This window comes from Accipiter gentilis, chromosome Z, assembly GCF_929443795.1.
Source record: "Accipiter gentilis chromosome Z, bAccGen1.1, whole genome shotgun sequence".
Taxonomy (NCBI): Eukaryota; Metazoa; Chordata; class Aves; order Accipitriformes; family Accipitridae; genus Astur; species Astur gentilis.
Genome location: NC_064919.1, coordinates 65,272,946 through 65,300,704, shown reverse-complemented (window position 1 = coordinate 65,300,704; position 27,759 = coordinate 65,272,946). Strand labels below are relative to the sequence as shown.

Sequence of the window (27,759 nt, the reverse complement as noted above, 5' to 3'; positions counted from 1 at the left end):
CTAGGTGAATTCTTCTTTTGCTGTAATGTGTCGCAAATTAAGCCTCGATTGTGGAAACAGAGGGTACTTGCAGATTCATAAATCTGGGGTGTCCTGTTTGTATCTTGATTTTGGGGTGAGAGGTAGGCATGTCCCAGCCCAATGAAAAGGATACTGTGGGCACCCAGCCCAGACAGGAGGATGTCGCATTCAATAGGTGCCCAGCTGAAGGGTCAGGGCTGGTCATACCGTAATGTGCATCCAGGTGAATACAGATAGAGGCACAGTTAATTTATCTGGGTTAAATACCTCTTTTGATTCATAGTTTTGATGGTTCCTACCTAAATTCTCTTCTCTCTGATGAATAAAAGGCAAGAACTTTCTCACTTCTGCCCCAGCCTGTGTTATTATTGTATTAAAATCTGAGTGTTCATGTTGCCACCACAATTAATGACTGAAAGGAAGGTCACGCTTATGTAATACTACTAAGGAATTTTTGTAAAAATTATTTAAAGACATTTTTTAAAAAGCCTGTGATGAGAGTTAAGTTCAGCAAACCCATCTTTCTGTCCAAAACAGTAGTAAGTCTTCTATAACCATATCTAGCAGCCGGAAACTGTAACTCTCATTGTGTTGATCTTTTGATAACTTAGCAGAAAAATACATGCAGTTGCTGTAGACTGTATGAGCAGACAGAACTGTGACTTGGACCTGGCAAACCTCAGGAGCAATGAGGCTTTGGTAGGAAACTTAAAATCTGTAGATTGGTGTTGTTATTTATAAAGTTGTCTTCCAGAAGTGGACATACATTGAGTTAGACAATTTGTAAATGCTGTTCAGGAGCGAACCTCCATCTCTGACAAGCACTCTTTGCCTGTCATCTACTCCACTTTCTCCTGTATAGTGCTGGGGAAGAGACCTGTTCTGATGATAAGAGTAGTGATCTGCACAAAAGGGTCTTTTGTATCCTGTCTGTTAATTCAGATTGCCATGCATCACTGTAGTTTGCTTTAGATTTATGCTGAATGACATGAAGAATTTCAGATGTGTGGTTTGATATACTATGACTACACTTATGCAAAGCTGCCAAAATGTAGCAGCACTGTTCCAGACATTCTTTTAACAGACATTTTGTTAGGAGTATTTTCCCTAGCAGAGTAGTAGTATATACATTCATGCAAAGCCTAGAAGTAGAATGGAGAAATAAATGCATACAATTGTCTGTTATTTCAGTGCTGCAAATCACTTTGTTGTAATTAAAAGATACACTCTTTTTACAGTTATAACATTAATATTTCAACAGAAATATTTTATTGATTCTCTAGCTCTTCATGTATGTGAATTGACAGGTCTTTTTACCTGGTACCAGAACAACTACTAGGTTGTACTAGAGAGCGGTTGTACTCTGATTGTACTAGAGAGGAGAACTCTTCAGATGTAGACGGCAACTGCTTTGATCTAACTAACAGAAGGCAGTCTTTGTGCTTGCAGCTTGTGTACTTCTTCTGGGCTATAATTCAAATACAGTCCAAATATGTCTGTAAACCTCAGCAGTATGTTTAGCACACGTGTTACTGCCAGTTCTACATCATTTCAGTTTCCAAAATGCAAAGGAGATGTGTAATACCAAAAGGAGGAACAATACTCTCCTTATTTCCCTACACGTTCTGTAAAAAAAATAAGTTGTAGGAAAAGAAAATTCTTTTTCTGCATGGAATTCACACCAGAAAGGCCAACACAACCTTTTACCTGTTTTTTAGGCGTTGCATCAAGGCTCTAGGAGATTCATAGAAGTTTATGCAGGCCTCTGCAAATGAATTTTCTTCCTCTTTGTCTGAAATACTGGTTACAATAAAGATGAATGATTATTAATATTTGCTTTATTGTTAGGTATAGTGACACTAATAGCTGTGACTCAGTGCTCTAACTGCATATTTGTTTTTGGCTTGAAGCTTCATTGGCCAAGTTAGCTATAATGCTCACATCGTTCTCTTAAATGCCTGAATAAATAATGTATATGTTTTATTAAATGCAAAATCAAAATAAAAATGACGATAGGCTTGTAACATGGCATTTACTTCTTACATACTAGTTTAGGGCTGGGTATAAATATTAAAGCATTAAGATGATTGTGGTTCAAGTACTTTGAGTAATATTTAACCCAGTGGTCTGTCTCTGAATTCATCTTGATAATTGAATTATTTTCATAGCAATAATACTTTATGATAAGTCAATGAAGTAGGTGCCATGATCTTAAAGAGATCTTCATAAAAGCTGTGTTTACAGATGTTCCTTAAACAATAAATATGATTCTCCTAAGAGAAATTTCCAAGAGGGTAATAATATCTAGAGCTGGCAGTTTAGATGTATATTCCAAAAGCTTAAAGACTCAGTTACTCCACAGAAGGAACTGCAGAGATTAACCAAATTGCATAACACAAAATGCTTAAATAATTTCAAATCCATTGTAACAAGAAACTGAAATCTATTATATAAGATGCTTGGAAAGAAAGGGAATATGTGCATAATACCTGTGTACAATATCTAGCACAAGGGATACTCAGTTCTGTGTGGCCTTTTTCAACCTGATTAAAACAGTATGAATCAGTAATACAATAAAATAGTCATTATTCTAGTTCTGTGAAGTGTGTACAGGAATAAAAAGAAAAGATATTAGATCATTTTCTTCTCCTTTATCTGTTTTTCTGAGTTTTGTTTTTCACTTTTCCACAAAATAAGCCTTTATCACCTGACATAAGTAAGATAAAAGATCTGCTGAAGTAAAAACATTTCTCTGAGACAAGTTGGTTAACTTGCCATGTATCAAGGCATTTTATAATTTATTTTTCTTAAGGTACTGTAGTTACATCCTCGAATTGTCCTTTTACTTAAAAGAAATCTTACTAACAATGCATTTAACTAAAATTAAGTAATGTTTGTCATTAGCAGGCTACTGAGGTTATTACAGTTCTGTAACTCTCAGTGAATCTGTAACCAGAAATTTAAAAAATGCTCTAAGTAATGTTCATTAATTAATTTGGTAATTAATCAAGTGTGTAAAAAGGACATGGTTCCTTGAACAATCAGATTAAATAAATATACCCTGTAAAACTTTAAATTCATTCTGAGTAAGTCATGGCTTTTTATTGTTTCTTTGTAATAGTTTCAGGTCTATGAAAGCCAGATATTGTCAGATTGCCTTGGTGGTTTTTGAATATAACTGCTTCTCCAGAGAAGAAAAATGCAGGCTGAACCTACGTAGACTCCAGTGAACTGCCCATGTACGATGATGGGCTTTATGTTCTGTAGAATGCTGAATTAATGCAGCTATTTCAGTGCTGGTACTCTTAGTTAACTTCTGTCTGCAGCTGGGCTGTAATAATTATACACTGAATAAATAGCCTCCTGCAGGCTTTGTGCTCAGTTTCTTATACCTGCTCCATTAACTTACAGGCCATGAGATTAGCTGTTTTGGAAAAAATAGTCCACATATGTGGCCCATAAGTGGTGGAGAGTTTATCACATTGGTAATCCATTTAAATTGTTACTGTTATCACTTCAGATTTGTGACTTATTTTCAGTTTGAAGTGTTAATTGCAGCTGTAAGATGTGGCACCTTATTATTCCTTTTTATAGTGGATTTTAAAAAATAAAGGTGGTGGAATTCCTATGCCTTGTATTGTAGGAAGTATTTTAGGCTTTTATATGTTTTTACTATGCCCTCTCTGGTTTTCATTGTCAATTTTATATTGTAGATGTTCAAACTTGGGTATGTTATCATAGAAGAGATCTCAGTAACAACCTGTACAGAACTTCAGGAGAGCCTTTAAAAGCAGTCTATCTAGGCAGCAACAGAAGAAATTCCTTTTGGGCAAGCACAAGCTTTATTCTTCCAGTGGTTTTCTATATCCACATTTACCCTGTGGTTATGAAGGTGTCCTGGCATTCAATACCTGAAGCATTTTTTGGCCTTACAAGGCTCCCTAGAATTGGCAGGTTTTTCATTTCCTTCCATCTTCCATTGGTGAGGCCTCTGCTCTGGTGATGATGTGAACGGCCTCATCAAAGGGGCAACATCACATGGGATAAATGAAATGCATAATTCCTTGGCTCTGGACTCTTGGCTTCTTGCTTACTAGTCAAAAGGAATAGCTTCCAGTGCAGCTGCTCCAGACAGTGTTTGTAAGCACTGAAGCAAGGCCCTGTGTCCATGCATGTCAGTTGCTCAGCTGCTAGTTCCCAGTGATCCCAAGTGTTTCCTTCTGGGACCAAAAAAATTGTCTCCTTTCCTATTTCCTTCTTTATGCTTCAACAATATCTTCAAGCTAACTTTTCCAGGCCAGCATTTGAGAAGGCTTGTTTATATTTTAGGGTGCACAACACATCTTCTAACTCTTCTCAAGAGTATTGAACTCAGAGCAGTTCTCAAAGATTTGTTGACTATGCACAGCCTTGTCAGCACCTTTGATCCTTCCTCCAAACTGTATATTATTGCATCTGAACAAAAGAAAACAGTACTATTGCCAGCTCAACACATCAGGGTTCAGAACTAACAAGGATCATTTGCTCGCTATGAGCATCTCATCTTCAAGCTATTGGCTCACTGTTGTAATCTAGTATCTTTTCTGTATGCTATCCAGTTTTTCCACATGCATTTTAATTTGTGGCTAACAGACTTGGACCTTCTAATGAGTCACCAGTGATCTATGCAAAGGCAGCCACCTAGTCAAGTCCAAAGAGCACTGTGCAGAACTTCATGAGTTTATCATAGCTGAGTAGGTTGGCAATAGTACAAAGTCACAGTAGGCAAGTACAAGAAATTTTAATGCATATTAGAGAAAATAAATATAGCTAACCAGACAGGTTGTGATGCATTGCACTCGTGAAGTGCTCAGAAACTAAAGTAATAGACTGGATAATTATCTTGGGTAGGAGTATGATAAACTCATAAAGTTATTGGCCTAACTCTGTAGCATGTGCAATGTTTCAGTACAGTAAACATTAAAAACCTGATACTTAATTTTCTCAGCTAGGACTTATGCAGAATAATTCAGTAAACTTCATAGTAAACTAGATAAGAAATATAACTTGCCTGTGTTGTTCACTATGACATCATTCAGGATTAAGAAGATTGTAGTAATACTATTGTAGCCATCATTACCTAAAGATAGAAACAAGTCGAGACTGATAGAAGTTAATATGTGTACATATATTTGAATAAACAAATATATGATTATTTGAAATATATGAAAAAAATATATTGATTAGGCAAACTGCTAGAGTGTGAAAAAAACAAAGTTTGGAGAGTCAAAAAGTCTTTTCAGTTCTGAAAAGCAGTAGCTGTCATGAGTAAACATGACCTCAGAACAACCTTTGATAGAGAGGGAAAGAGAGTGTCAAGGAGCATATCTTCTCTGAGAAGCAGGAAGATAGGTAATTTATTTTCTGTGGAACATGGAAGAGGCTAACTAGAGGTTAGAGTGTAAATATCTGTTGAGAATATTCTGATTTTCACTTTCATTGTTTATTGTATTCATTTATTGTTGTCTCTTCAGAGCCCCACATACAAAAAGTATAGGTGTCCTATCAGTAGTTGCCTGAGAAGCCTTGGTCTGCAAAGCACTGAATCACAGAAGATGAACAACGCTACTGCCTGAGCTACTTCTAAATGGTACAGAATTAAAGAAAAAACAAACTAACCAACCAACCACTGTTAGCTTTAAATGAAAGTTCTCTAGAAGAAGAATGAAGAAAATGTCCTTCAGTTGTTTACCCTTGAGGAACTGATCCAAGCCAAATGCAGCAGAGAGGGTCTGAACAGAGGACATGGCAGTAGGTAGCTCCAGAGAGCTGCTTAGGCTGCTTTGATATGCTTTGAAGTTTTTGGCTTGCATTTGGATTTTTCTGAAATGTTTTATGGGGAGAAACTTAGAATGCAGGAGGTTCAGACTGAATTATTGATTTGTACAGATCTTTAAGCCATGGGTATTGGCATCTCTGCTCTATTATGATTTATATGTTTCAAGCTTAGTTTAGGATGGCCTTTGCATTCATCATACCAGTCAACCAAAATAGAGTGTTCAAAGGCATACAAACCCTGCTGGACCTTACGGCCTGATTTGGAAGAACTTCTGCTAGTTTAGCTAGTAAAGATTTTTGGTAGGGTTTTTCCTCCATTTTAAAATTGGGCTTGGATTTGTTTTCTGAGTTTGCTTTTGAAACTCCATAAAAAGTCACCAATTTGGTCTGCAGAAATTAGGCTAGATAAATTCTCTTCAAAGCAGCAAAGCACCTACAGACTTTCCCATAGCAATGGCACTCATTTCAGTCTCTCTACTCAATCTAGAGTCAATTTTTATGAAATTTCAGGAAGCCAATATATCTGAGGTCACAACCCTTGAGTCAGATTTGGTTACAATTGACTAACGGGTTCAGAAGCTGTTGTGGGATGACCTGACAGATGGATAGACATGGCTGTCCCATAAGCTGCATTTCTGTTGGAAATCAGGCTAAACCCACTGATTATTTTTTTCCCCCAGCAGCTACCAAGAAGTATTTATTTCTTTTTGATACATTTCTGTACAAAACAGGGTCTATATTCATTCTTTCAAACTTTTTCAGAGCTAGGGTGTATGATTCTGATTATATAGCATAACTGAAGGCTTGAAGTCTATTTTAGAGCTGCAAATTATTGTAGATTTATTTATGTACAGCTTAACGTATAGCATGGAACAGATTACCAAGAGGCAGTTTCCAAGAGAACAAAGGAGAATATGCATACTGCACTCTGTGAAAATGTGAGGTATGTGAATGTGCAGCAAATCAGGTCTTCCTCCTGGTTTGTAAGGGTGAAAATGTGGCTCCTTGAGCCTCCCACACCTGTGTTCCCCTTTTGAGGTACTGTTTGAGGTACTGTTCATGTAAGGGAACATTGAAGGAGTTGCCTCTGCAAAGAGACTACAGTTTTATCCACCTTTACATTAAGCATACAAGGACAGAAAGAAATTTTTTCCCCTCCTTACCAGTCTGTGTAACATCTAATGGAATGTGTATTCTGATCACCACATATGTCAGTATCATTTAGTTTGGAATTACTGAAAAAGATTATCATTGTCCAGTGGAGCGTGTAGTCACTGTTAGGCTACAAGTGCAGTCTGGAATGGGATCCTCACAGTTTTATCGCAAGGATGAATAACCTTTCTCATTTTAAGAGAACTTTTGGATGTATTTGGTGGGCCACACACAAATCCTGCATCTGTCTTGTTTCCTCAGTCTCCATTTTCCACTTTTTGTCAAAGAAATGGTATTATGAGGCTTCCTTCATTATAAAATTACCTAATTGTAATCAACTCTCAATTACCTTTTGCCATTCTGTTCTGATACAGGTTGTCTGTGCTGTAAGTGTGGAGACAGTCTAGGTTAAACAGTGTTATTGATTCGTTGTAATACAGTGCTTCTCTAACACTCTTTCCTGCAGCATGGAGCTAGAAGTAATAATCCCAGTTGTTACTGTCTGGGACTACCTTCTATAGATGCTAGAAGCTAGAAGCTAGTCCCAGCCAGACCTACACTGGCTGCTTGTCAGTACAGTCTAGTTGTCTCTGCAGTAAATTTCAGTACATACTGAAGTTTTCTGGGCCTATCTCAAGTATGGCATGGAGAAAATCAAGCAAGAGTTGTAAGTGCTGAGGTAAGTGCTACAAGACACACACAGTTATTGGTGCTTAGGGTTGCACAAAAGCTTACGTGTAGACACAGTGCTAAACCTAAACTGTCTCCATGCATTTGTGTCATAGCAGGCCAGAATTTATAAGCCCTCCTGGCACCTGGTATTCTGGAAAGTGTGATGCGAAGGCTGAGCTGGACTGGCAGGACAAGTGCTTATCCAGAACTGATAAATTATGGGTAAATACTTCTGCTCTGTATTCTTAAATGCATTCCACAGTACCCATACTGTTAGGGCTTATTCATTACCTGCAGTGTTCACTATCCCAGGTAGAAGACGACTACATGTAATGAGAGACAAAAAGTCCAAACCAGTAAACCATACATGTAATCATCTCTGAAACAGATCTAGAGACTCCCATCTCTACAGTAGGCACGAAAAAACAATTGTCATTAGTGTTTGGTATACCAGTATCAGGCAGTGATTGTCTGCCATGGCCTGTGAATGTCAAAAGCGGCCTGTGTAATATACAGCTAGTGGGTATGCAAATTAGATGCAAATGAAGCATCTGCTCTAGCACAGAGTAGTGTTTATTGGGTAGAAATTAATCAACGGATGTGCTTAAAGTCAATAACGGATGTCTGGACGGACTTGGAGGACTAGCATTGCAGGACTAGCAAAGAGGTAGCTACAGAGCAGTGGTTGATCAAAGGGCCTGAGGGTATTAAGTATGGATACTGAAGCTTGCAAGAAGTCACTGATACTACAAGTCACCTTAGAATTAAGACACTTAAACTGAGATCATTGGGCAAGGATTGGGAGTTTAGAACAAGGGGCATGAGAGAAGAGTTTTGATGTCCTGCAGCATCTGACACGATTCTCTTTCTGGGTTCTTTCCTGGTGGGTCTCTTGGATATTGGACTATGTTGGGTTCTGTTAGCTGTGAAACAGAAAATGGATAGAGGAGCTAGAGCAAAGTCAATGTCTCTTGTGTTGCTCCCATGGAGATGAAAAAAATATTGTTTTCTTTAAGCCAAAAACCCTGGATGCCATTAGTATAAGATCTTCAGGTTACATGGAAAGGTTTAGTCATCTTACAAGAGCAAAGCAGGAACTTGGCAGTATACACAAGTTGTTACACTCATATGGCATGTACACCATTTGGGAAGTTCAACTATGTCTCCCTACAAATATATCAATGCAAAAAAAATTTGGAGCTTACGTGCTGGCAAAAACAAGCAGTTGTCAAAGGTGTTAGGGATTCCTAGACTTTCTACCCTAAGGTTTAGATTCTGCATTGTGGTTGTGGCTTCTTTCAAATTGTGAATCATCACTCTTGCTGAAACCTCCCCTTCACAAATTACCTTTCAAAAGCAGAACAATCCACAGGTTATTTTTAGAGATTTTTGTTTTGTTTTGCCCTTTTTGGCAAAGGAACCACATATTTTCATGATAAACTTACAAATAAATTGTTAAAATTCATTTTAAAAGAAGAAATCTGATCATAGTACAGTTTTACTCAGCCTTTTTGGTTTTGTTATTTCCTTCTTTTACTGTCTTATATGATTTTTGTTCTCCTTTCCCACAGAGTGCTTGTTGTGACATTCCTGTCTTATCAGTATGTTTCATCATCTTGTTAAAAGTAACCTGTATTAAAAATTAAGAATATCACCAGTGTGTACCAACTTCTTAAGAGTTATTTAAAGTCACTTTCCTGCCAACTGGTTTAACCAAAATAGTTATGAGCTGAGCTGTGAAAAGATGTTTTCTTTTTCTTTTTCTTCTTGCAGACTGCAAGTGATAACCTGCATACAGATGATGAGAGTGAACTCAAAGGAGATAAAGAAAGCTATCTCTGTGCAGTGTGCTTGGATGTTTATTTCAATCCTTACATGTGCTATCCATGCCACCATATCTTTTGTGAACCTTGCTTAAGGATGCTTGCCAAAGACAATCCAGCCAGCACTCCATGTCCACTGTGTCGCGCTACAATTGCCAGAGTCTTTTTCCAAACAGGTATAAAAATGAAAGTTTTTTACAATACAGAAAAATATTTATAGCTTTCCTTCCTGAATTTCTGGCCTGAATAAATATGTAGTTAAAAGTAGAAAAAAACAGTAATAGGAAATGGGCCACATCCAAAATGCATGCAGAGCAAAATTTGGTCATGTTACTTCACTGTGAGGTTTTCTTTGCATTTAACTCTTCCTAGGACTGTTCCACACAGGCTTTTTTCAGTGGCAAGAAGCTATTCTGGATGCATATTTTAAAACTTTCTGATTTTTCAAGTGAGGTTCTGATATTTTGCATTTCTTTGGTTTCCTCTTGCTAAATAATCACAAACTCCAACCATAATAAACATTTTCTCAAAATATCCTACCAGAAAAGCATTTTTAAAATTGCTAACTTAATGACACACACAAAAAAGTTCTTTTCTTGGTTTTATGGCTTTAATATGTCTATAGGTGAAAATAAAGGCTGGCAGAACTATAGAATCCTCCTAACTAATCTTGTTTTTAAATTCTCCCTTCCTGCCTCTTACAACCTCATCTCTAGTGTTCCTGACTTTTAGCAGTCGGAAAACATGGTGGGTAAGGGCTTTTTAATGTCAGAATGGGTACAGGGATAGAAGAGGGTAAGTAGTACTGTAGATTGGATACCTGCAACAGCATGAGTCAGTCTTTTACGCCTGGAGCTTAGCAAGGTAAATTCAAGCACCATGGATAAAATTGCACTATGATATCTTGAGGTAGGCCCTTTACAGCACTTAAAAGTGTGCATAGACAGGTCTCAAAGTAATGGAAATGACTCAGCCATGCAGGAGTGTTTGTTTATTTTTGCGAGCTGCAGAGATCTTGCAGCGATCCTGTTTAAACTGGGAGAGTGCTGTGATGATGACAGGTTGGGGATGCACATTAAAGTATGATTTCACATTGATCAGCAGAGCTGCCCAGCTTCTATTTCTGGTTGTGCACAGACTCTTCCTCTGCATAGGCACAACTTTGTATAATTTGATGGCAGACCAGGAGCTAAATAAGAACTCATTTGGGTGGGAAGAAGACATTTTTCAGACAAACTAATTGCCCCAGGATGGTTCACTGGGGAGCTGCTGGTGGCCAGGGATAGGGACTTTATGTTTGATGCTTCTTTGAATTTGATGTACAGATCAAGTGTGTTTCACCAATAGAGAATTACTTTTAGTTGGTTTAGGGCTGTTTAAATTTTTTAAAAGCTGTGTAGGATTTGCTGCAGTAAAATACTACTGGGAGAGCACAAAGAGAGACTACAGATGCTTGCTAAAATGTATTTGCAAAACTTTTCAACACATTTAAAGTACTGTCATTTAAGTGAAATACTTCCAGGATTATTTGTAGCCTTTGCATACTTAACATACAATGTGTAAAAATACCTGATGGGAGGGAATGAAGAAGAGGGAGCTGGACTGTTCTCAGTGGTACCCACTGACAGGACAAGAGGCAGTGGGCACGAACTGAAACACCTGAAATCCCATCTGAACACAAAAAACCACTTTTTTTCCTGTAAGGGTGGCCAAACAGGTTGCCCAGAAACGCAACAAGACATGCTCCTGGGCAACCTGCTGTAGCTGACCCTCCTTAGGCAGTCTAGGTTGGACTAGTTGATCTCGAGACATCCCTTCCAACCTAACCTATCCTGTGAAAATATTAAAAAGGTATGTAGTTTTTTTGAGGAAAACGATTTGTGTGGCCAAAGTGTAAATACAGTGTCATAAATGTGTAAATAGAGAGTCTACTGTAAATAGAGAGCCATAACAGTGTATGAGATGTGTTTTAGTGTTAACAACTTCAGATGAGAGAAATCCATATGGCCTTACAGCAGCTGTTTGTATTTTGCTGTTCAGTATATAGCAATATATGCTTGACTTAGCAATATGTTTGAAAATAGATACACTAAATTTACTTTGTTTTCTTATACTTAAGAAAAATAATTTTTAATTTCCCAGTGCATAACATATTAAGCAGCTTTTAAATCAAGCAAGAAATATTGATGATGATACAATATCCTTAGAGAATATAGTAAAATCAGCACATTAAGGAAAATGGATGGTGCCAGACCGATGTAAAGGGTAGTAAATATATTTTTTACTCAGGAGATTTATTAAGCCTTTTCAAAGTTATGCTAAAGTCACTGCTGTTATACGTTTGTGCAGCCAGCAAGGCACAGTTGCTAGTGTTCTTTACATATTTGTCTAATGCTACAGCTGGGATGTCTTATTTCCCTCACTAATTTATTCTGGATAGTTTCTGCAGCTTTCCTTTTGTATAACTGCATTTTATTTTACAAGGATATCTTAAAAAGAAAACATTTCAGGATATATTCAGAAGTTCACTTTGTAGCATGTACAGTTTCACAAACTGAACTTAACTGCAGCAGAAGGATGCATGTAACATGTCAAAAAAAGAGGAAGGTTAACAGGTCAATTATCCACCAGTTATAAAGAAAAAGAGTGCTTAACCCAGAGCTACAAAGCCAGATGTGACCCATGAGGATACTTCGTCTGGCCTGTTGCCTTGATGAAGTGAGCTTTTTCCACTGGTTCCCTTGAGAATGAGTTCCAGTCCATATAGGTTGCTCTGGCGGTGTCTGCCATGCATTCCCATCTTTCTGAAAGGCTTTCTTAAAAGCCCTTCTCCCATCAGGGTAAACTCACATCTGGTCGGATGATAGGGAGCCCAGGATACACCTAAGACAATAGCTTTTGATCTGTAACTCTGTCTGACCTATCAGGGGAAAGAGTCAGCCAGGGATTGGCTTCTACACTTCCATTCATACAAAGTTTCATTTATGTTGTTTTCAAGAAGGGCCAGATCTGGCACTTCTGTACTATAAATCTACCGCTTTGGAGAAACCTAGATTCAGTGTAGTAGTTGTGCACAGGAGGTCCAGGCCCATGACAGGGAAAAGGTCACGTACACACAGAAAGACAGGTGGCCTGGCCAGCCTGAAAGGATCTTTCATTAAAAGCCTAACCAAGCAAACTTCTAAAAGTGTCACCTCTAAGAGTTGTCACTGCCTTTTCTGAAAAACAGGAATTAGGTGCCTCACCAGAGGTTTCAGTGTTTAAATTTGGACAATAAAGTTGAAAGAACTGAGTCAGTTTGTATGGCCTGTAGAAGGAAACTGAAATACTCTCTGTTGATGCTGTAAGAGGCAAGCAGAGTCTCATCAGAGGCTATTTCTCTGAATCCAAATAGTCCTTAATCCAAGTATGTTTGGTAGCATATAAAGCTCTTATACAAAAACTAAAAACTGCTAGTGAAAAATACAGATTTTTCCTTTTACTTTTAGGAGAGAAAATGGCCTCTTTCCCTTCAGTGACAGAGGTTTATGGGTGCAGTAGTGCTGTTCTAACATAACGAGATAGAAGGATTTAGAGATTTCTGTACTCTGCATGTGTTGTGTAGCCTTATTCCACCTGCGTTCTGACATGGTGAAATACAAGATAATTTTTAGAATAAGACCAGCATATATTTTTTGCTTCAAATCTGCTAATGCCTTCCTCTTACATAGAAAAAACTACTGCAACAAAAGGACATTTGGAATTTTTTCTTCTTTCTATTCACAAAAAGTTTAGCTTTCTCAAATTTGCCAGAGAAAAAGATTTGATCCTTTCATAAAATATTGATTATTGAAAAAGTATATACAGTTGCAGTGAACCAGGTAAAGTAATAATACATAAGGCTTTTCAAAGATCTATGATGGGCCTTTTCTTTCTTTCTCTTAAGGTACAGAAGGAATTATGGTAGCAGCTGCTATTACTAATATTTATCTGGAGCTATGGTGGTTTGAAGGGCCAAAATGGAGGGGGGGGTTGAAGTTTGCATCATTAACTACTAGCTTGGTAACTCTGTTACCAGCAGATCATTTCTTTTCTGTGGTAGGAAAATATGGTGATTTTTAAATTCTTTTCCATTGTGTATTGCTATGGGTAGGTTAGTTTTGAAGCTGGTTTCTTGAGATTAATAAGTTATGTCAACTCTTGCAATGTGTCATTAATCATTCTACAAATGTGTTCTTAATTCCTGTCAATCCACATTTTAAAAATCAAAAAAATTTTCAGACTCTTCCCCTCTCCTTGCATTACTGACTGTTACTGAGTGATGGTGATAAACAAAAAACAATACAAACCGAGAATTAATACCACAGTCAGTTTGATAGATGTAATTTTCATTCATAGAAGTCATCATAGTTTTGTAATTTCAATAGCATGATTTATTATGTACTTCATTTTGCTAGAATTTGACATCACCTTTCCTAAATGTTTTGTTTCAGAGGAGCAGAATCAAAAGAGCATGTTTAAGACTTGTTCTTGCTGTATCTGGAAATGCTTGGGTTTATGTGATTTTAAAACAATTTAAGAGGTGTTGTAATCAGAACACGGATTACATAGTAGATAAGGCATTTATGTTTTAGTATAAACATATGCAAATTACTGCTATATTTACAGCATTGATCTATACATTTTTTCTCATTAATTATTGTAGAACTGAACAACTCTACCAAATCTTTTTTCCCTACGGAATATTTGAAGTTAAAAGAAAATTTTCAAAAATCAAATTCTGCAAAATGGCCTCTACCAAGCTGCAAGAAAGCCTTCAGAGTTTTTGAAGGTAAGTTTTTAAATTTTTCCCTAAACTTCACTCAGTCTTGTGTATAATATTTGAAAATAAGTCTCTAGTTAATACATGCCATAGGAAATCAGAGATGGATGTTTGTTGAAGTAGAGTTGAGTTAAATTCTCCAGGGTGACTCATACACAGTGCTCTGAATCTAGAGATAAACTGCAAATTGTAAAAAGACAATTTGTGTGTGTACCTGTTTATTTATTATTAAATCTTTAATTTTGTGTGCATTATCAGGATAATTGTATGTAGTTTCCTGTTTGGAAAAATTTGTGTCTGCATAGTGGGATAAAGAAAATTCCTCTGGGAAAAAAGTTACTAGTTCTGAGTGTGGTCAATAAAGACTTCTCCAAAACCAATCAGAATCAGTCTTTTATGAAAGAAGTAATATAAAAAAGTTGGAATAATATCATATATATTTTTCTGTCTTGCTTGTTTTATACTTACAAAGTGGAGTAGAGGGTGTGGGTGCTTTTAGCTTTGTTTTCTGCTTATTATAGGAAGAAAGCTTAGTCCTCTTGTTGCTACTTTAACACTTAAACCTTTTCATGGTTATTAACTGGTTGTTAACTGATAAATATTTAAGTTGGGCCACTGAAATGTGGGATTCACTGTTCACCCATGTTTCCCTGTTTTCAGTCTAATGGTCTTTCTTCACCAGGCCTCATCTATGTTTACTTACGTAGTTACTTTTTGTAGTGCTGAGAGAGCTGGCAGATATATTTTTCCTGTTTGTAATAACAATATAGGTTGCTGCTTAAAAGTATGTGGGAAAAATAAAACAGGACAAACTTTTTATATTCCTTTTGTGAGTCTACCCAGGCCCTTCTACAGGTCAAATCTGATACATTCTCATTCTCCGCTTACTGAAAATAACAAGAAATGCTCCTACCTATCAAAAATGAGCAGACTAGAGAAGTTTGAGGACTGGTAGATCATTTTTGGTATTCCTTTTGGCAGGAAAAACAAAGATGAGTATTTCTTCTCTCTAACAGCAGCTAATGTAATGCGGATATTGATGCTGAGCTTATTGGTTTATTTTAATACATTACTTTATGTATGTGACATAGTTCATATATGTTCTATAGTGTCATATGGATTATGTATTTCATAAATATGAGAAGCTACCATGCTGAGCTTTGTACAAAACATAAATAATTGAAAATAAAAGGAAGATCTGGAGACGTCATACAGCTTCAGTATTGTGCTACCTGAAAATTGGGCATATCGTTCCACAAAGGTAATTCAGAATGCCGGATTTACCTGTCTCTAAAGGATAGCCTAAAAGTCCCACACCAAATGGGAACATAATTAGATCTCGTCAACAGGAAACCGGAACCACACAGCTGTCCAAAACATTACCTTCTTAAATACCAGTGTTGCTGCCGTATCACTCTCTTCTGTGCTAGTTCTTTACTGATCTCATCTGTTTAGTGACTTAGTAAAAAGCTATTGACTTCTGCATCAGTCAGGGATTGCAAGATACAGTGTTTTCAATGCCTGCTAGTACCAGTGGAAATTCCCACCACCTCAGTAGGTCACAAGATGCAGTTACAGTCTACAGTCTTCATAGTAAGTGAATTTTCTGCCTCAAGGAGACACACATTACTAGGAAGTGTTGTCTTTGAGCATCTGTTATGCCTATACTACACCAAGACAAAAACCACAGAATCCAGGCACCGATGTTTGAATCTGTCTTAGGTCAGCTACACTGATGGCAACCTTGTCCTTTTGCTGATTTGTCAGCACTTGGACCCTAAACACTTGCACCCATTTTCCTTCCCCACAAGTCCTTTCAGCTCCAGCAGCTCACTGATAAGAAACACAAGACTGATTTCTTGATTCCAAGGTTCCATTTTGGGATCCACAGAGCAGCTGTGCTCTGACTAGCCTTCAAGCCTTCACTTCAGCACTTCACCAAGCAGAAGTGAATCTGAAAGAAAAATAAAATAAAATGGAAGGGGAACTTTAAGGTACAAAGGTCAGTGCCACAGAGATGTCTTAAGCTTCAGCCCTGTTAGCACTGCTACTCTCTGTCCCTGCTGTTTTGCCAACAGTGTTAGTACCAAGCATTCTGTAAGTACCAATAGCTTTGTTTATCTTTTAAGCTGTTTTGCAGAGGCTATTCTTTAGAGACTTCTTCAGAGCCACAGTCCCATTGGAAAAGATATTTCATAGCCTTTTGCCAGTCCTGGAGACTGCATCCAGAGTTAGCCTGTTGTAGGAGAGTGATATACCTCTCAGAAATTATGGTTGCTCAGTCACCTCTATTGGTTCATCAGTGCATTGAAGGGAATCAAATTCTATCTAATCTGTATGTGTCATCAGGATTGCTTGTTTCCATTTTACAGTGATATTATAAGACTGCTGTACCAGGAAAATTTATAGCTATAATTATGCAACAGCAAGGATTGTGATAGAATGGCCATGGCTAAAAAGCATACTGTAGCCTTTCCCCATATATTTCTTGACATGTCCCTGAATGGATGTTAGATTGGCATCTTTAGTTCTGCTTAAGGAACCAAGCATTCTTACTGGCTGGTAAGACAAACTAAGAACGTTTTAGAACTCTTAGGCAGCCATGGTCCCCCAGCTGTACTGTAGGGACCCAAATGAACTTGTAGGGGAGTTAGAGGTATTGTGCTTTTCACCCTGCAGCTTACAAATTCCGAAAGTCTTTTAAGAAGGTTGTTTTCTGAAGATGCTTGAAAAAACATAGCTGTGTTCAGGATAAGAAGGAAAGGCCTCTCATCCATTAATAGCTTGTTAAAAGATAGCAAACAAGGATGGAAATAAATGATTCATCTTTCTCACTGGAGGGACATTAGCACTCTAGGCCTAGATGGGTATATGGTACAGTTTGTACTATCTAGCATATTTGTTGCTAGAAATGGAGGTTATAACATTTCCTTGCAGTACTGAAATATTCAGGGTGAGAAAAATGAAAGCCAAGTGCAAGGAGTGGCATAAGACTGTCATGGTACTGAGTGATCTTCAGTAATGTTTACATTGTTTTCCTTTCATCACGAAAGGAGGTAGTAAACTGGAAGGGTACAGAGAAGATAAATAAGAATGTCATTTTTAAATTACTTCCTGATGAGGAATAAGTAAATAGACTAGAATGCTTCAGCCAAAACAAGAGATGACTAAAGAGGGAGAATGATAGAGGTAATTAACATCATGAGAGCCATGGCAGAAGTGAATGGGCTGCTGTTATTCACCATCTCATAATAAAAGAACTAGAGGACATTAAATGAAATTATCATTATCCCAGAGCATGGGTTCAAATTATGGCAGATTCTTGGAAGAAAAATGGAGTAAAGTATATTAAACTCAAATATACTACATTTGCCTGCGGAGATCATTGAACTGCAAGTGCCTGTGAGCTGAGAGAGAATACCAGGAAAGTACTGCAATATGCTTGCCCTGTTCTTACATTCTTTCCTCGCCATTCACCAATTTCTCATTGTTTGACTGTGTCAGAGAAAGAATGATAGGATAGGAAGACCTTTAGTCTACTCTTAGTATGTCTGTTCTTATGAGATACCCTACAATTTGATGACAATGGTGTCTTCCATGACAATTTTAATTTAGGCATCATTAAAGGAGTTAATGTATTTATCAAATAAGATTACATAAATATCTATTATTTGCCCTCTAAAGACAATTGAGAACAATACATAATCCTAGTTAAACCACCCTAGGTAAACTTTGAATTACTAGCTTTTTGAAGTTGTAGTCTTTCATCACAGATTTTGTTTAGAACATAAAATATCTCTTGGTCTTAATTTTTTATGTTTTTTGTAAGATTCTGCTGAGACTAGTTCATGTTATGACAAGACTCTGTGAACAGGTGGAAGCAATGATGCCTTCTGTCTTCATCACTGGCAGGAATTAGCAAGTATCTTTCGATGCATTTTAGTGGAAGTGGGGAATGATCCTTGCCAGCTATGCTAAATAGAATGGCACAAGGATTGATTGTGGCGACTGAGCAATGACCAGTAAAATTGGTTATATTCCTAATTAGCTGTGAACTAATGATGTTTAGTGAAGGTTAGGTCAGACATGCTTCCCCAGCATACTCCCCTGATCCATTTAGCACTGAAATGCACAGCACAGGAGAGCAGATTGTACTGAAATAGCCCTTAAAGAGTCTCAACTCTGCTGGTGTACTCGAATCTTACCTTGAAAATTAAGTTTGCCTGGTGTTCAGTCCTATGATTCAACACCTCATAGAAATCCCATTTACTATAAGAATAATGAAGAATTTTTGGCTGAGAATAGACTGTAGAGATAATCAGGTGGCTTCATCACTATCAATGAGTTAATAGAGAATAAAGTAGGATGAACACGTACATTGTGCTACCTAATGTGCCCATGATTTCCGTTTCATGGATCTGTACCAGTGACACAGATAGATCGTGCCATTCTGAAGTTTGGACGTGAATGTGAGTTCAGTTTCATCCTAGAGCACCTACTGGGTAGGAAACTGCTAAGATTTCTGGAGGAATATGGTACTTGCATAGCATAATTATAAAAAGTGAGGCAACATTTTTTTGGCAAGGCAGAGTTTTGGAGACCTTTAAAAGTGAAAACAAAAGCTGAAATTTGAATCTGGTGAAGGCCAGAAGAGGAAGCATGAAAGCACTCAAGGTGACGTGAGAATAATAAGCAAGAAAAGGTGATTTTATTTTTATTAGATCAGAGCCAGATTAAGCGTACCTTTACAAAGAAGTAAGAGATGAACAATCAGCAGAGTAAAGTCAGGCAATTTTTGTTGAATATCTTAGCTGAGCAGATAAAGATGGATGTTTTAAATTGTGTCAGAAAAATTCAGAGATAACCACCATTACACATTTAATGAAGGATTAAAGGAAGGACTTTTTAACAGTGTGTAAACATTTTTTATTATTATTTTAAATAGCTTCTTTCTTGATAACCTTTTAAGTAATTTCTCTTTGTGAAAATTTTAGTTTTCTGTTGAACATATATGAAGGCTTTTCAAACAGCTCTTTCCATAAAACCTTGGTTAGCTTCCTAAAAACTGGTTAAGTACTGTCAGCATCAGAATTTTTTCAGTTCAGAAAAACTATGCCAGCTTTGTCAAGATATGTTCTTGTGCTTTGTATTTTTCATTATCCAGAGGAATTAATATTTCTTTTATTTGCTCAGATGGGAAGTAGGAATTTCTGGGGTTGACATTAGCTAAAGCTGAATATGAATTTGTTCAAAGAAAATGGCATGGCTTCAAGATAGGTCATTCACCAGTTTTTCTGGAGGAATTAAAGGAGGCATGTTGCCAGACAGCTAGATTTGCAAATACACTAAATGCTTTGTGTCAATATACACAGCCTTGTCTTACAGAGGGTCGTGGTGAGGCCCTGGCATGCCTATCTTGTGTGTTCCCTCTGACCTTTCCTGTCAGACTGACCCTGTCTTAAGACAAGTAGAGGCAATTCATGAATTTATTTTTAAGAAAGTATTTGCATTACTCTTGTTATCTTACAGTGTTCCACTAAAATGGGCTTAAAACATTAAAGCCTTAAGCACTGAAAGGCTTGTCAACAGCAGTGTATAACAAAACTCTGCAGAATTCTTATTAAATGATCTTTAGTATTAAATTAGTACTTTTTAAACAAAATCTAGCAATCATGCAAGTCAAGAAATAAGCATCTAAACAGAATTGAGCGGTATGCTAAGTAGCATTCACACTAGAGACAAGCATTGGTATGAGATCCTTTTTAACGCTATTTTATACTTACTCAGTCATCCTGAGCTATTATGTTAAGCCTACCTATAAATATCAATAGCTTTGCCTCTACGTATTTTGTATGGTAGTAGTCCGAATAAATGGAACCTGAAGGGATGTAAGCAGTTAGGGAGGAATGGTAGGGAAAAATGAAGCTAGAGGGAGGTGATGCCATTACAGCAATATGATACAAAAGGGTAAAGGCTTTTATGATGATAATTTAGGAAGAGTTGCTGACAGCTGAAATACAGTATTTGATCAGCTGAGGAGATGACAAATGTAAAGAAAACATAAACTTGCAACATGGTTTGTAGAAATGTTCAGTGATAAAAAGTAGGAACAACAGAAGAAGGTGTTGATGAATAGGGTTCAAGACCATGGTAAGTAAGAGATACAGTGAAGAGACAGTGGAAGATAAATGGAAAATTGATTAAAAAAAAAAGAAAATTCACAGAGTCAGAATATTCTGAATACTTTTTAAAATTCATTTTTCATATAGATTATTGATGCATGTACCACAAAAAGTTAAATACTTCAGGTTGCTGTTTGAGATTTCCTAGTTGTTGTTGTGTGCACTGTAATGGCAAGGAGAGAAGTTGTCCACAAGTTAAATTCACTGTTAAGATACAGTTTGTCTACATGCAGATGTGAACAAAAGTGATTACAAATCCCCGTCTTAAAGGCAAATGCATGAAAATTACTGTAACTATAATATGTATGTCATCAATATACATGTAGAAAACTTACCTTTAAAATTAAAGGAAGGCATTTTATGGTCTAAGATGTATGCAAATTGTGCATTTAGATCCATGATATGCTCTCTCATGGAGACCATGCAGCTTTATTTCTCAGTATCAGTCATCAAGACTATATGGATTGCAGTCAGAACAGGTGTGGTGAAGGGGAGGGCAGTTAAAGAAGCCAATGTTTCATTTATTCACAAAGCTAGTTTGCACTCTGAAAAACAAGGATGTGCATTACAATTACTGTATATTAATTTTATTTCATCACCCTTAATTGAATTTTGAAATAAAGTGGTTTTAAAGTAGGAGAGTAGGTTTTGCTATAAATAATTTTGAAAAGCTGTTACATGATGTACTTACTGCCTGTTTGATACTTAGTGTGTTACGGTTTAGGGGAAGAAAGAAAAAGCAAACAAATAATTTACTTGGTTACTTAAAAAAAAACCTGCTTGCAGACTGGCTGTCAAAATTCCTTCATGGCTTCCACAGTCAAATAACTTTTACATTGTGAAATGTGAAGTTAATTACTTCTGGTTTAGTATGCATCCCCGCACTTAAACTAGCCAATTAGTTTGTATTTATGAGTACTGATAATTATAAAATAATCACAGTTGTTTGGACAGAGTATGTTTTCTAAGCTCATTCTGCCCTCCCACAGTCCTCTTGCTTCTACAGTCTTTTACTTCCTGGAAAATAAACAGCCCAAGATAGAAAAAAATGAGTTGTTCTCTTTTTGCTTTGAATTTGTGAGAGGGACTGGGCACAAGAGTAGTTGAATATGTCTCATAAAATTGGTAAATAGATTTCATATTTAATAAATCAGGGAAAATGTTAGTTATGCAAAATACTCAATGTAAAATGTGTATGCATGTATTTAATGTGGCTTTATGGATTTTGACATTCATTTTTAAAGCTTTCTCTTGTTTTCTTTTTCAATAACCTGATTTCTTTGATAAGATATACTGGCTAGCTTTATGGTTTGTGTTTTAATCAGTAAAAGCTGAATTAGTAGTCTATAAAATAGTGAGAGGTAACTGCCTTCACACACTTTTGTTTGGTTATTTACTTAATATTCAGAATGTCATTGTTAATTTATGGCAGACATATATTTATGTCTTAGAATTCAAACTAGTGGTAGGAACAGGCAAAAAAACTTAAATTATAAATAAACCTCACTGAAATCCAATAAGCTATATTTGAATGGGGAAAAAAATCTCATCTTCATTTCCTATCCAGAGTAAAACTGTCAGATATTTTTGTCATGTGTAAATATTTGTAACGATGATTGAATGAAATTTATGCTATTTCACAGAGGAAAAAACTTCAAATGAGAAGTTGCCTCCTTTCTGTCCTGAAGGTGCTAATTGCAGTGATTAACAATAAACAGCCCAAAGAAATGCTGAATTCAAGTACAGCTTTTATGTATTAATGTGTACTATATAGCCTTAAATCCTGAGCTTAATTTGGTTATGTATCCCTGTAGAAAAAGTCAGAGAACAGCTTAAAAAAAAAAAGGAATAGATCATCATATCTGTAATGTTGAAAATAATATGTAAAGTTAGAGCAGTATAAAATAAATATTTGTAAGAACTGTGACTGCTGCAGGAACTTCTATGAATTATTTTGGGGGTTTTTTTCTTCTTTTAATTGATAAGTGATTTCTGATTCATTTGTGTATATTCTCTTCCCAGATCCATGTAGGATTTATGAATTTTTAAGAGAGTAGAGATATAAGTGCCAAGAGTTAGGCTGATACCTATCAGCAAAAAGCATTATTTACCTGGTGGTTGATTCTGTAGGACTGCAGTTTTTATAAGTATTTTGCTTCAACAGATGAAGTGTATGTGAGTTAGTGGCATTACCACATTTGGGGATTTCTGCATAGTTTTGTCTGTAGCATGCTGTTCTTTTTCTTATGTCAAATGCCTTATGAAAGTCACAAAACAAAAAGCTTGCTGTAGGAGTGGGGAACAGTGGTTCCTAACCATTCTGCCTTATAAAAAGGAGTGCCCCTTCTGCAAACACATCTTGTGTCCTATATGAAACATTTCAGGACATGGTGTTTTCAGAATTTCACAGTAATCAGTTGCTTTTCTAGACCCTTCGTAGACAATGTTCTTTGACATCTTGAAAAGCAGGCACTGTGTATTTCCTGCTAAATTGCCTGCATGCTGCTGCTTTGTTCATATACAGAAGGACGCTGTATTGTATGCACAGTGAGTTCAATAAATCACATTTTATACATGTGCAAATAACTACTTACACACAATTTACCTCTCTGGGACTGTCACAGATTTCTACATTTAAACCAAAAGCCCTGCAAAAGTCTTATAGCTAGTAAGACAGACATCATAGTGAATATAAAAGTGGTTTCAGATAAGGTTTATGTCCAGGTTAAGTACACTTTACATCCAGGTTTTCTAAAGCCCAACTGCTAGCAGAAAGTAGGACTTGGATTTTGGTGATGGAAAATGAATGCAGAGATGTTTAGGCCATCATATAAGTTTGGTCACATGGTTATAAGGTGCTAGCAGCCAGTGGGAGCCCACAGGGGAAATCACAAGGGCAAGAGCGGAGAAATATTCAGAGAGCAGAGAGAAGGTGAGAGGAAGGTAGGAGTAGGATAACGAGGGAGGTTTGGGAAGATTATTGGACTTTGCAATGAGAAAGGCCTTGAAAGGTGATGGTAGAAGTTTTACCATAGGAAAGCTGGAGATTCTGGTGTGCATCCTGGGCAAGAGGAGTTCGGAATTTGAGGGCTCTCTCAAGAAAAAAAAAAATGAGATTTTGACTTCTGAGACAATAGATGCGTGGAGCTGCAATATCTGAGGCAGGAGGATAGGGAGGTTCAAGCTTTTCATGCAGGAGGAAGAGAAAATCTGAAACTCTGGATCTGAGAAGGATGGTGGTTGGGTTGAGTGGCCTTGGTTTGGGGAAGGAACTGGACGCTTTGGGGACTCGAGTTTGGTGGAGGGCTTGAGACTGAGAGCTTGGGACATGAGATCTGGAGTCAATGCGACATGCTTGCAGGCATTCACACAGGATAAGTGCCATCCTCTCATAAACCTCTCAAGCAATATATGCTTTTTTCTTTGTTGGAAATACAGATCTCATAGCTCATTTTAACTGGGAAATCCTGCAATTTAGCTATTATATTAGCATAACCAGAGTATGATGCTGCATGATGTGCATATGGGAGAAGGCTAGTTTTTATGCAAAAAGTTTGGGATGATACCTTGTTTGTGAAGGCAGCATAAAAACACTGTGTCCTTGAAAAAAGTACAGAATGCTGGGAAATTTTGGCCCATTTCGCCACACTGTCATCAGGTCTGCAAATGACACAAATTGGAGGACTGGTTGGTAGACTCACTGACAGGTCTTCTATTCAGAGAGATCAAGACAGACTGGAGAAATGGGCTGAAATAGTAAAGCAGGTGCTTCAGCAGATAAGTCCCTTTCAGTAGGGCACATGAAAAGAAAACCAGACCAAGGTAGAAGATGGAAAATACAATGTAAAAGAGCATCTACCAAACTACATTGGATTGTTGGAATCCCAGAGTAGTCTGGGTAGTTCAGAACATTCATATGTGGTTTGGAGAGTCATGCTTATACACCTGGAAAAGTTTATTAGTGATATTAAATTATTCAGTTTACTGATGATAGTAAATATGAACTTGACAGCTAACAGTTCTCTTGATCAGTGACCTTGAGGAGGCAAGGGAGTGCACTCTCATCAGGTCTGCAGAGGACAACAGATTGGAGGACTGCTTGGTAGACTTACCAGCAGGGCTGCCATTCAGAGAGACCTAGATGGGTTGGAGAAATGTGCTGAAAAGAAACTTGTGAAATTCAACAAGGACAAATGCTGAGTCCTGCACCTGGGAAGGAAGAGCCCCTGGCAATGAGACAGGTTGGGCACTGACAGCTTGGGGTGCAGCCCTCTGGAAACGACTTGGGCATCCTGGAAGGCAAGCTGCACGTGAGCTGGCCGTGTGCCCTGGCAGCGAAGAAGGCCAACAGCATCCTGGGCTTTATGAACAGGAGCGTGATCTATGAACAGCAGTAGATATCAGCAGAGCATATCTAAAATACTGCAGTTTTGCACCACCCCCCTTCCCCCCCAATACATGAAAGACAGCAGTAAGTTGGAGCAGGTTTAGCAGAGGGACATCAGGGTGCTCAGGGGCCTGGTGCACCTGCCCTGTGAGGAGGGGCTGAGGGAACTGGCTTGTTCAGTCTGGAGAAGGGTAGCCTTTGGGCAGGATCTCCAAGCAGCCTTACCATACCTATCAGGAGACCACCAAGAGGACAGATTAGCTGTTCCCAGTAGTCCATGGCAGGAGGATGAGTGATAATGGATATGAGGTTCAGACAGCAAGTAAGAAAAACACTTTCACTGTGAGGATAGTTAAGTGGTGAGCAGTTGCCCACAGAGGCTATGCAATCTCCATAATACGTAATATTCACTATGATGAGCTGTAAATTAGCTATTGCCACTTAAGAAGAGAGATCTGGGTAATACTGTGATTAGTTTTCTGATGACATTCAATGCACAACCATAGTCAAAAGGTAAGCAGGAATTATTAGGATCATAACAAAATGGAAAACATTATGTCATTTTCTAGATTTGTGTGATCCCACATCTCCAGTTTTGCATATAATTTTAGATTACATCATCTCAAAGAAGGATAAAGCCGGGTGAAGCATAATGTGGAAAGGATGATCTGAAGCATGGAAGCTTTTCTGTACAAAGGAAATTCACAAGTTTTTCGTTTGGAAAGGATATTACAGAAGACAGATACAAGAGGCCTGTAAAAAAATAGCATAAAGATGTTTTAGGAAAGATTGTTCGCTGCCTCTTTGAGGCATTCTTGGATTAGCATTTATATCAGCCATAATAGATAGGGCAAAACATTTGGCACTGAGGGCCAGATGTCCACATTTGCATTTAGGGAACAGGGTCAACTTCAAATATGAAGGGCTGGCCATTAGTGGTTGAAGCATATTACTGGAACACATCAGAGCTCTTAGAACTCATAATCTGGTTTAGTTTCACCTGAAAGGAAATCAGTTTATTTGCTCTAAGACTATTCCACCAAGGGACACAAAGCAAAGTAAGTGAAGGCAATATGAGATCTTGTTCAAAAGTACGCACATACACATGTAAGAAAAGAAAATCTTATCAATAGCATTTTAACACATAATTCTGAAAAAGCTTCCAAAGCACTGCGGTCCCAAACTGCTGGTTGCAGCAAGGGCATATATACGAAGGTATCAGTCTGTACTTGGCATTTTTCTTATAGTCTTTCAGTAGCTCTATCTGTCTGCTGCAGCTCATAATCAGAAAGAAGAGACTGTCAAAATGACCTTGGTACATCTGATTAGCTAATAACACTTGTTCTTAGGTAATTTAATTTTACATGAGCACTTATAATATAAATGGTTATAATAGCTTGCATATTATTCATTTGGGCACATTTTTAGGGTAAAATTTTCCATCTTATATTCTTTAGTCATAGCAAAATCAGGTCAGTCAATTTATAAAATTGGGAGAATATTTTAAATTGTTTTTAGTCTTATTTTGAGTGTTGCTAATACCTCAGTAGGAGATTGCAGAAACTTTGGCAGGGACACATGCAACAGATGTGCCTCTTGATGCTCTGGTGAAAGTCCTTTTTGGTTTGCACGCTTTGGTGGGTATAAAAGTGTGACTTGCACACAACAGTGTTTTTGTTATCTAGTAACAGGTTTCTACCAACAGTCTGCCAGACTCTGCTGGCTTTGTGCATGCATATTCATGTGACTGAGTGGAAGTTCTTGTTCAGAGTATAGGAACACAGGCACGCACAAAAAAAAGTTAAGTAAAATACATGTTTTAACAAATACATGTCCATGTAGAAATCATTTAGGGACTGCATTCATCAAATAAGATAGGGTTTCTTTTTAAAAAAGAAGCAAATACATTACAAGTGATTTGAAGCTCCCTCGGCTCTTCTGTTTCATAATTCAAGCCCCTGCTCCATGTTGCTGTACAGTTTTTGAACACTACAGCTCTCAGTTTTTATCTGCAGATGGCTAGAATCAGATGCAGAAACATGGCTTAGTTCCACTCGAGCTGGAGAGGGAGACATCAGAAGGTATTTTTCATGTCAGAATTTATTAAAGACGGTAGTCATAGTATGGATGATAGAGTCTGCAGTAACCTTTGTGCATGATCATACAGGGTTCTAAGTCTGATCCTTGGTTTCAGTACTGTACGCAGGTTTATTTTGTAATATACTTCAGGGAAAAGAAACAATTCTCGTTCTTTGTTAGCCTCTGTTAAGTCCTAGAATTCAGTTTACATAATAGTTGTACTATTGACATTTTCAGCTGAAGCTTAATCAATTTACAGATGGTAGGTAAAAAAGAGACTCTTTCAGCAATGGAATTGAAATCTATTCCACATAAGTGCCTGTCAACTTTCAATAGCTTTACTCATACTGAGGGAAGCCACAGGGATAATGCATGGTGTTTAGTAAGAAGTTCCTGATTGTATACATACCTTCAATACAGCACCAATTTTTCTGTGGTTTTCTATTGGAAGAAGAATTAGAGAACAGCCAGTTTCCTATACTGAAACTGCTGTTCTTTAATGTAGAATTATTACATTGCAAAGTATAATCTGTGATAAACTCAATGCAGGTTTGCTTAAGGTGAGTTGCACAGACATACAAATGAAGGATAATACTTGTCCAAATCCTCTAGCAGGTGAGGACTACCAAGTCAAAACTAAAGTAGCTACATGTTTCCATAATTCCTTGATTATCCAAAATCAAGGGTCCAAAACTAGCCTCTAGCATTTTCTGTTGTACTTACTTGAAGTATAGAAATAAATAAAAAGAAAGCAGAAGTAGCAGTCTTGACTAAGTCACCCCAGAGAGGATAATATACACTAAAATTCATGTGTAAAAGGCAAAG

The 27,759-nt window shown here is 37.4% G+C and overlaps 1 protein-coding gene across 4 annotated transcripts in view; it reads left to right on the top strand.

Moving 5' to 3' along the window:
• LOC126036054 (regulator of G-protein signaling 7-binding protein) overlaps nt 1-27,759 on the top strand; it is a 153,136-nt gene that overhangs the window by 43,001 nt on the left and 82,376 nt on the right. For all 4 annotated transcript variants that reach the window (XM_049795344.1, XM_049795343.1, XM_049795347.1 and 1 more), the window contains exons 5-6: nt 9,436-9,661; nt 14,170-14,295. In XM_049795344.1, coding sequence (XP_049651301.1) covers nt 9,436-9,661; nt 14,170-14,295 — 352 coding nt within the window. The remainder of the gene's footprint in view (nt 1-9,435; nt 9,662-14,169; nt 14,296-27,759) is intronic.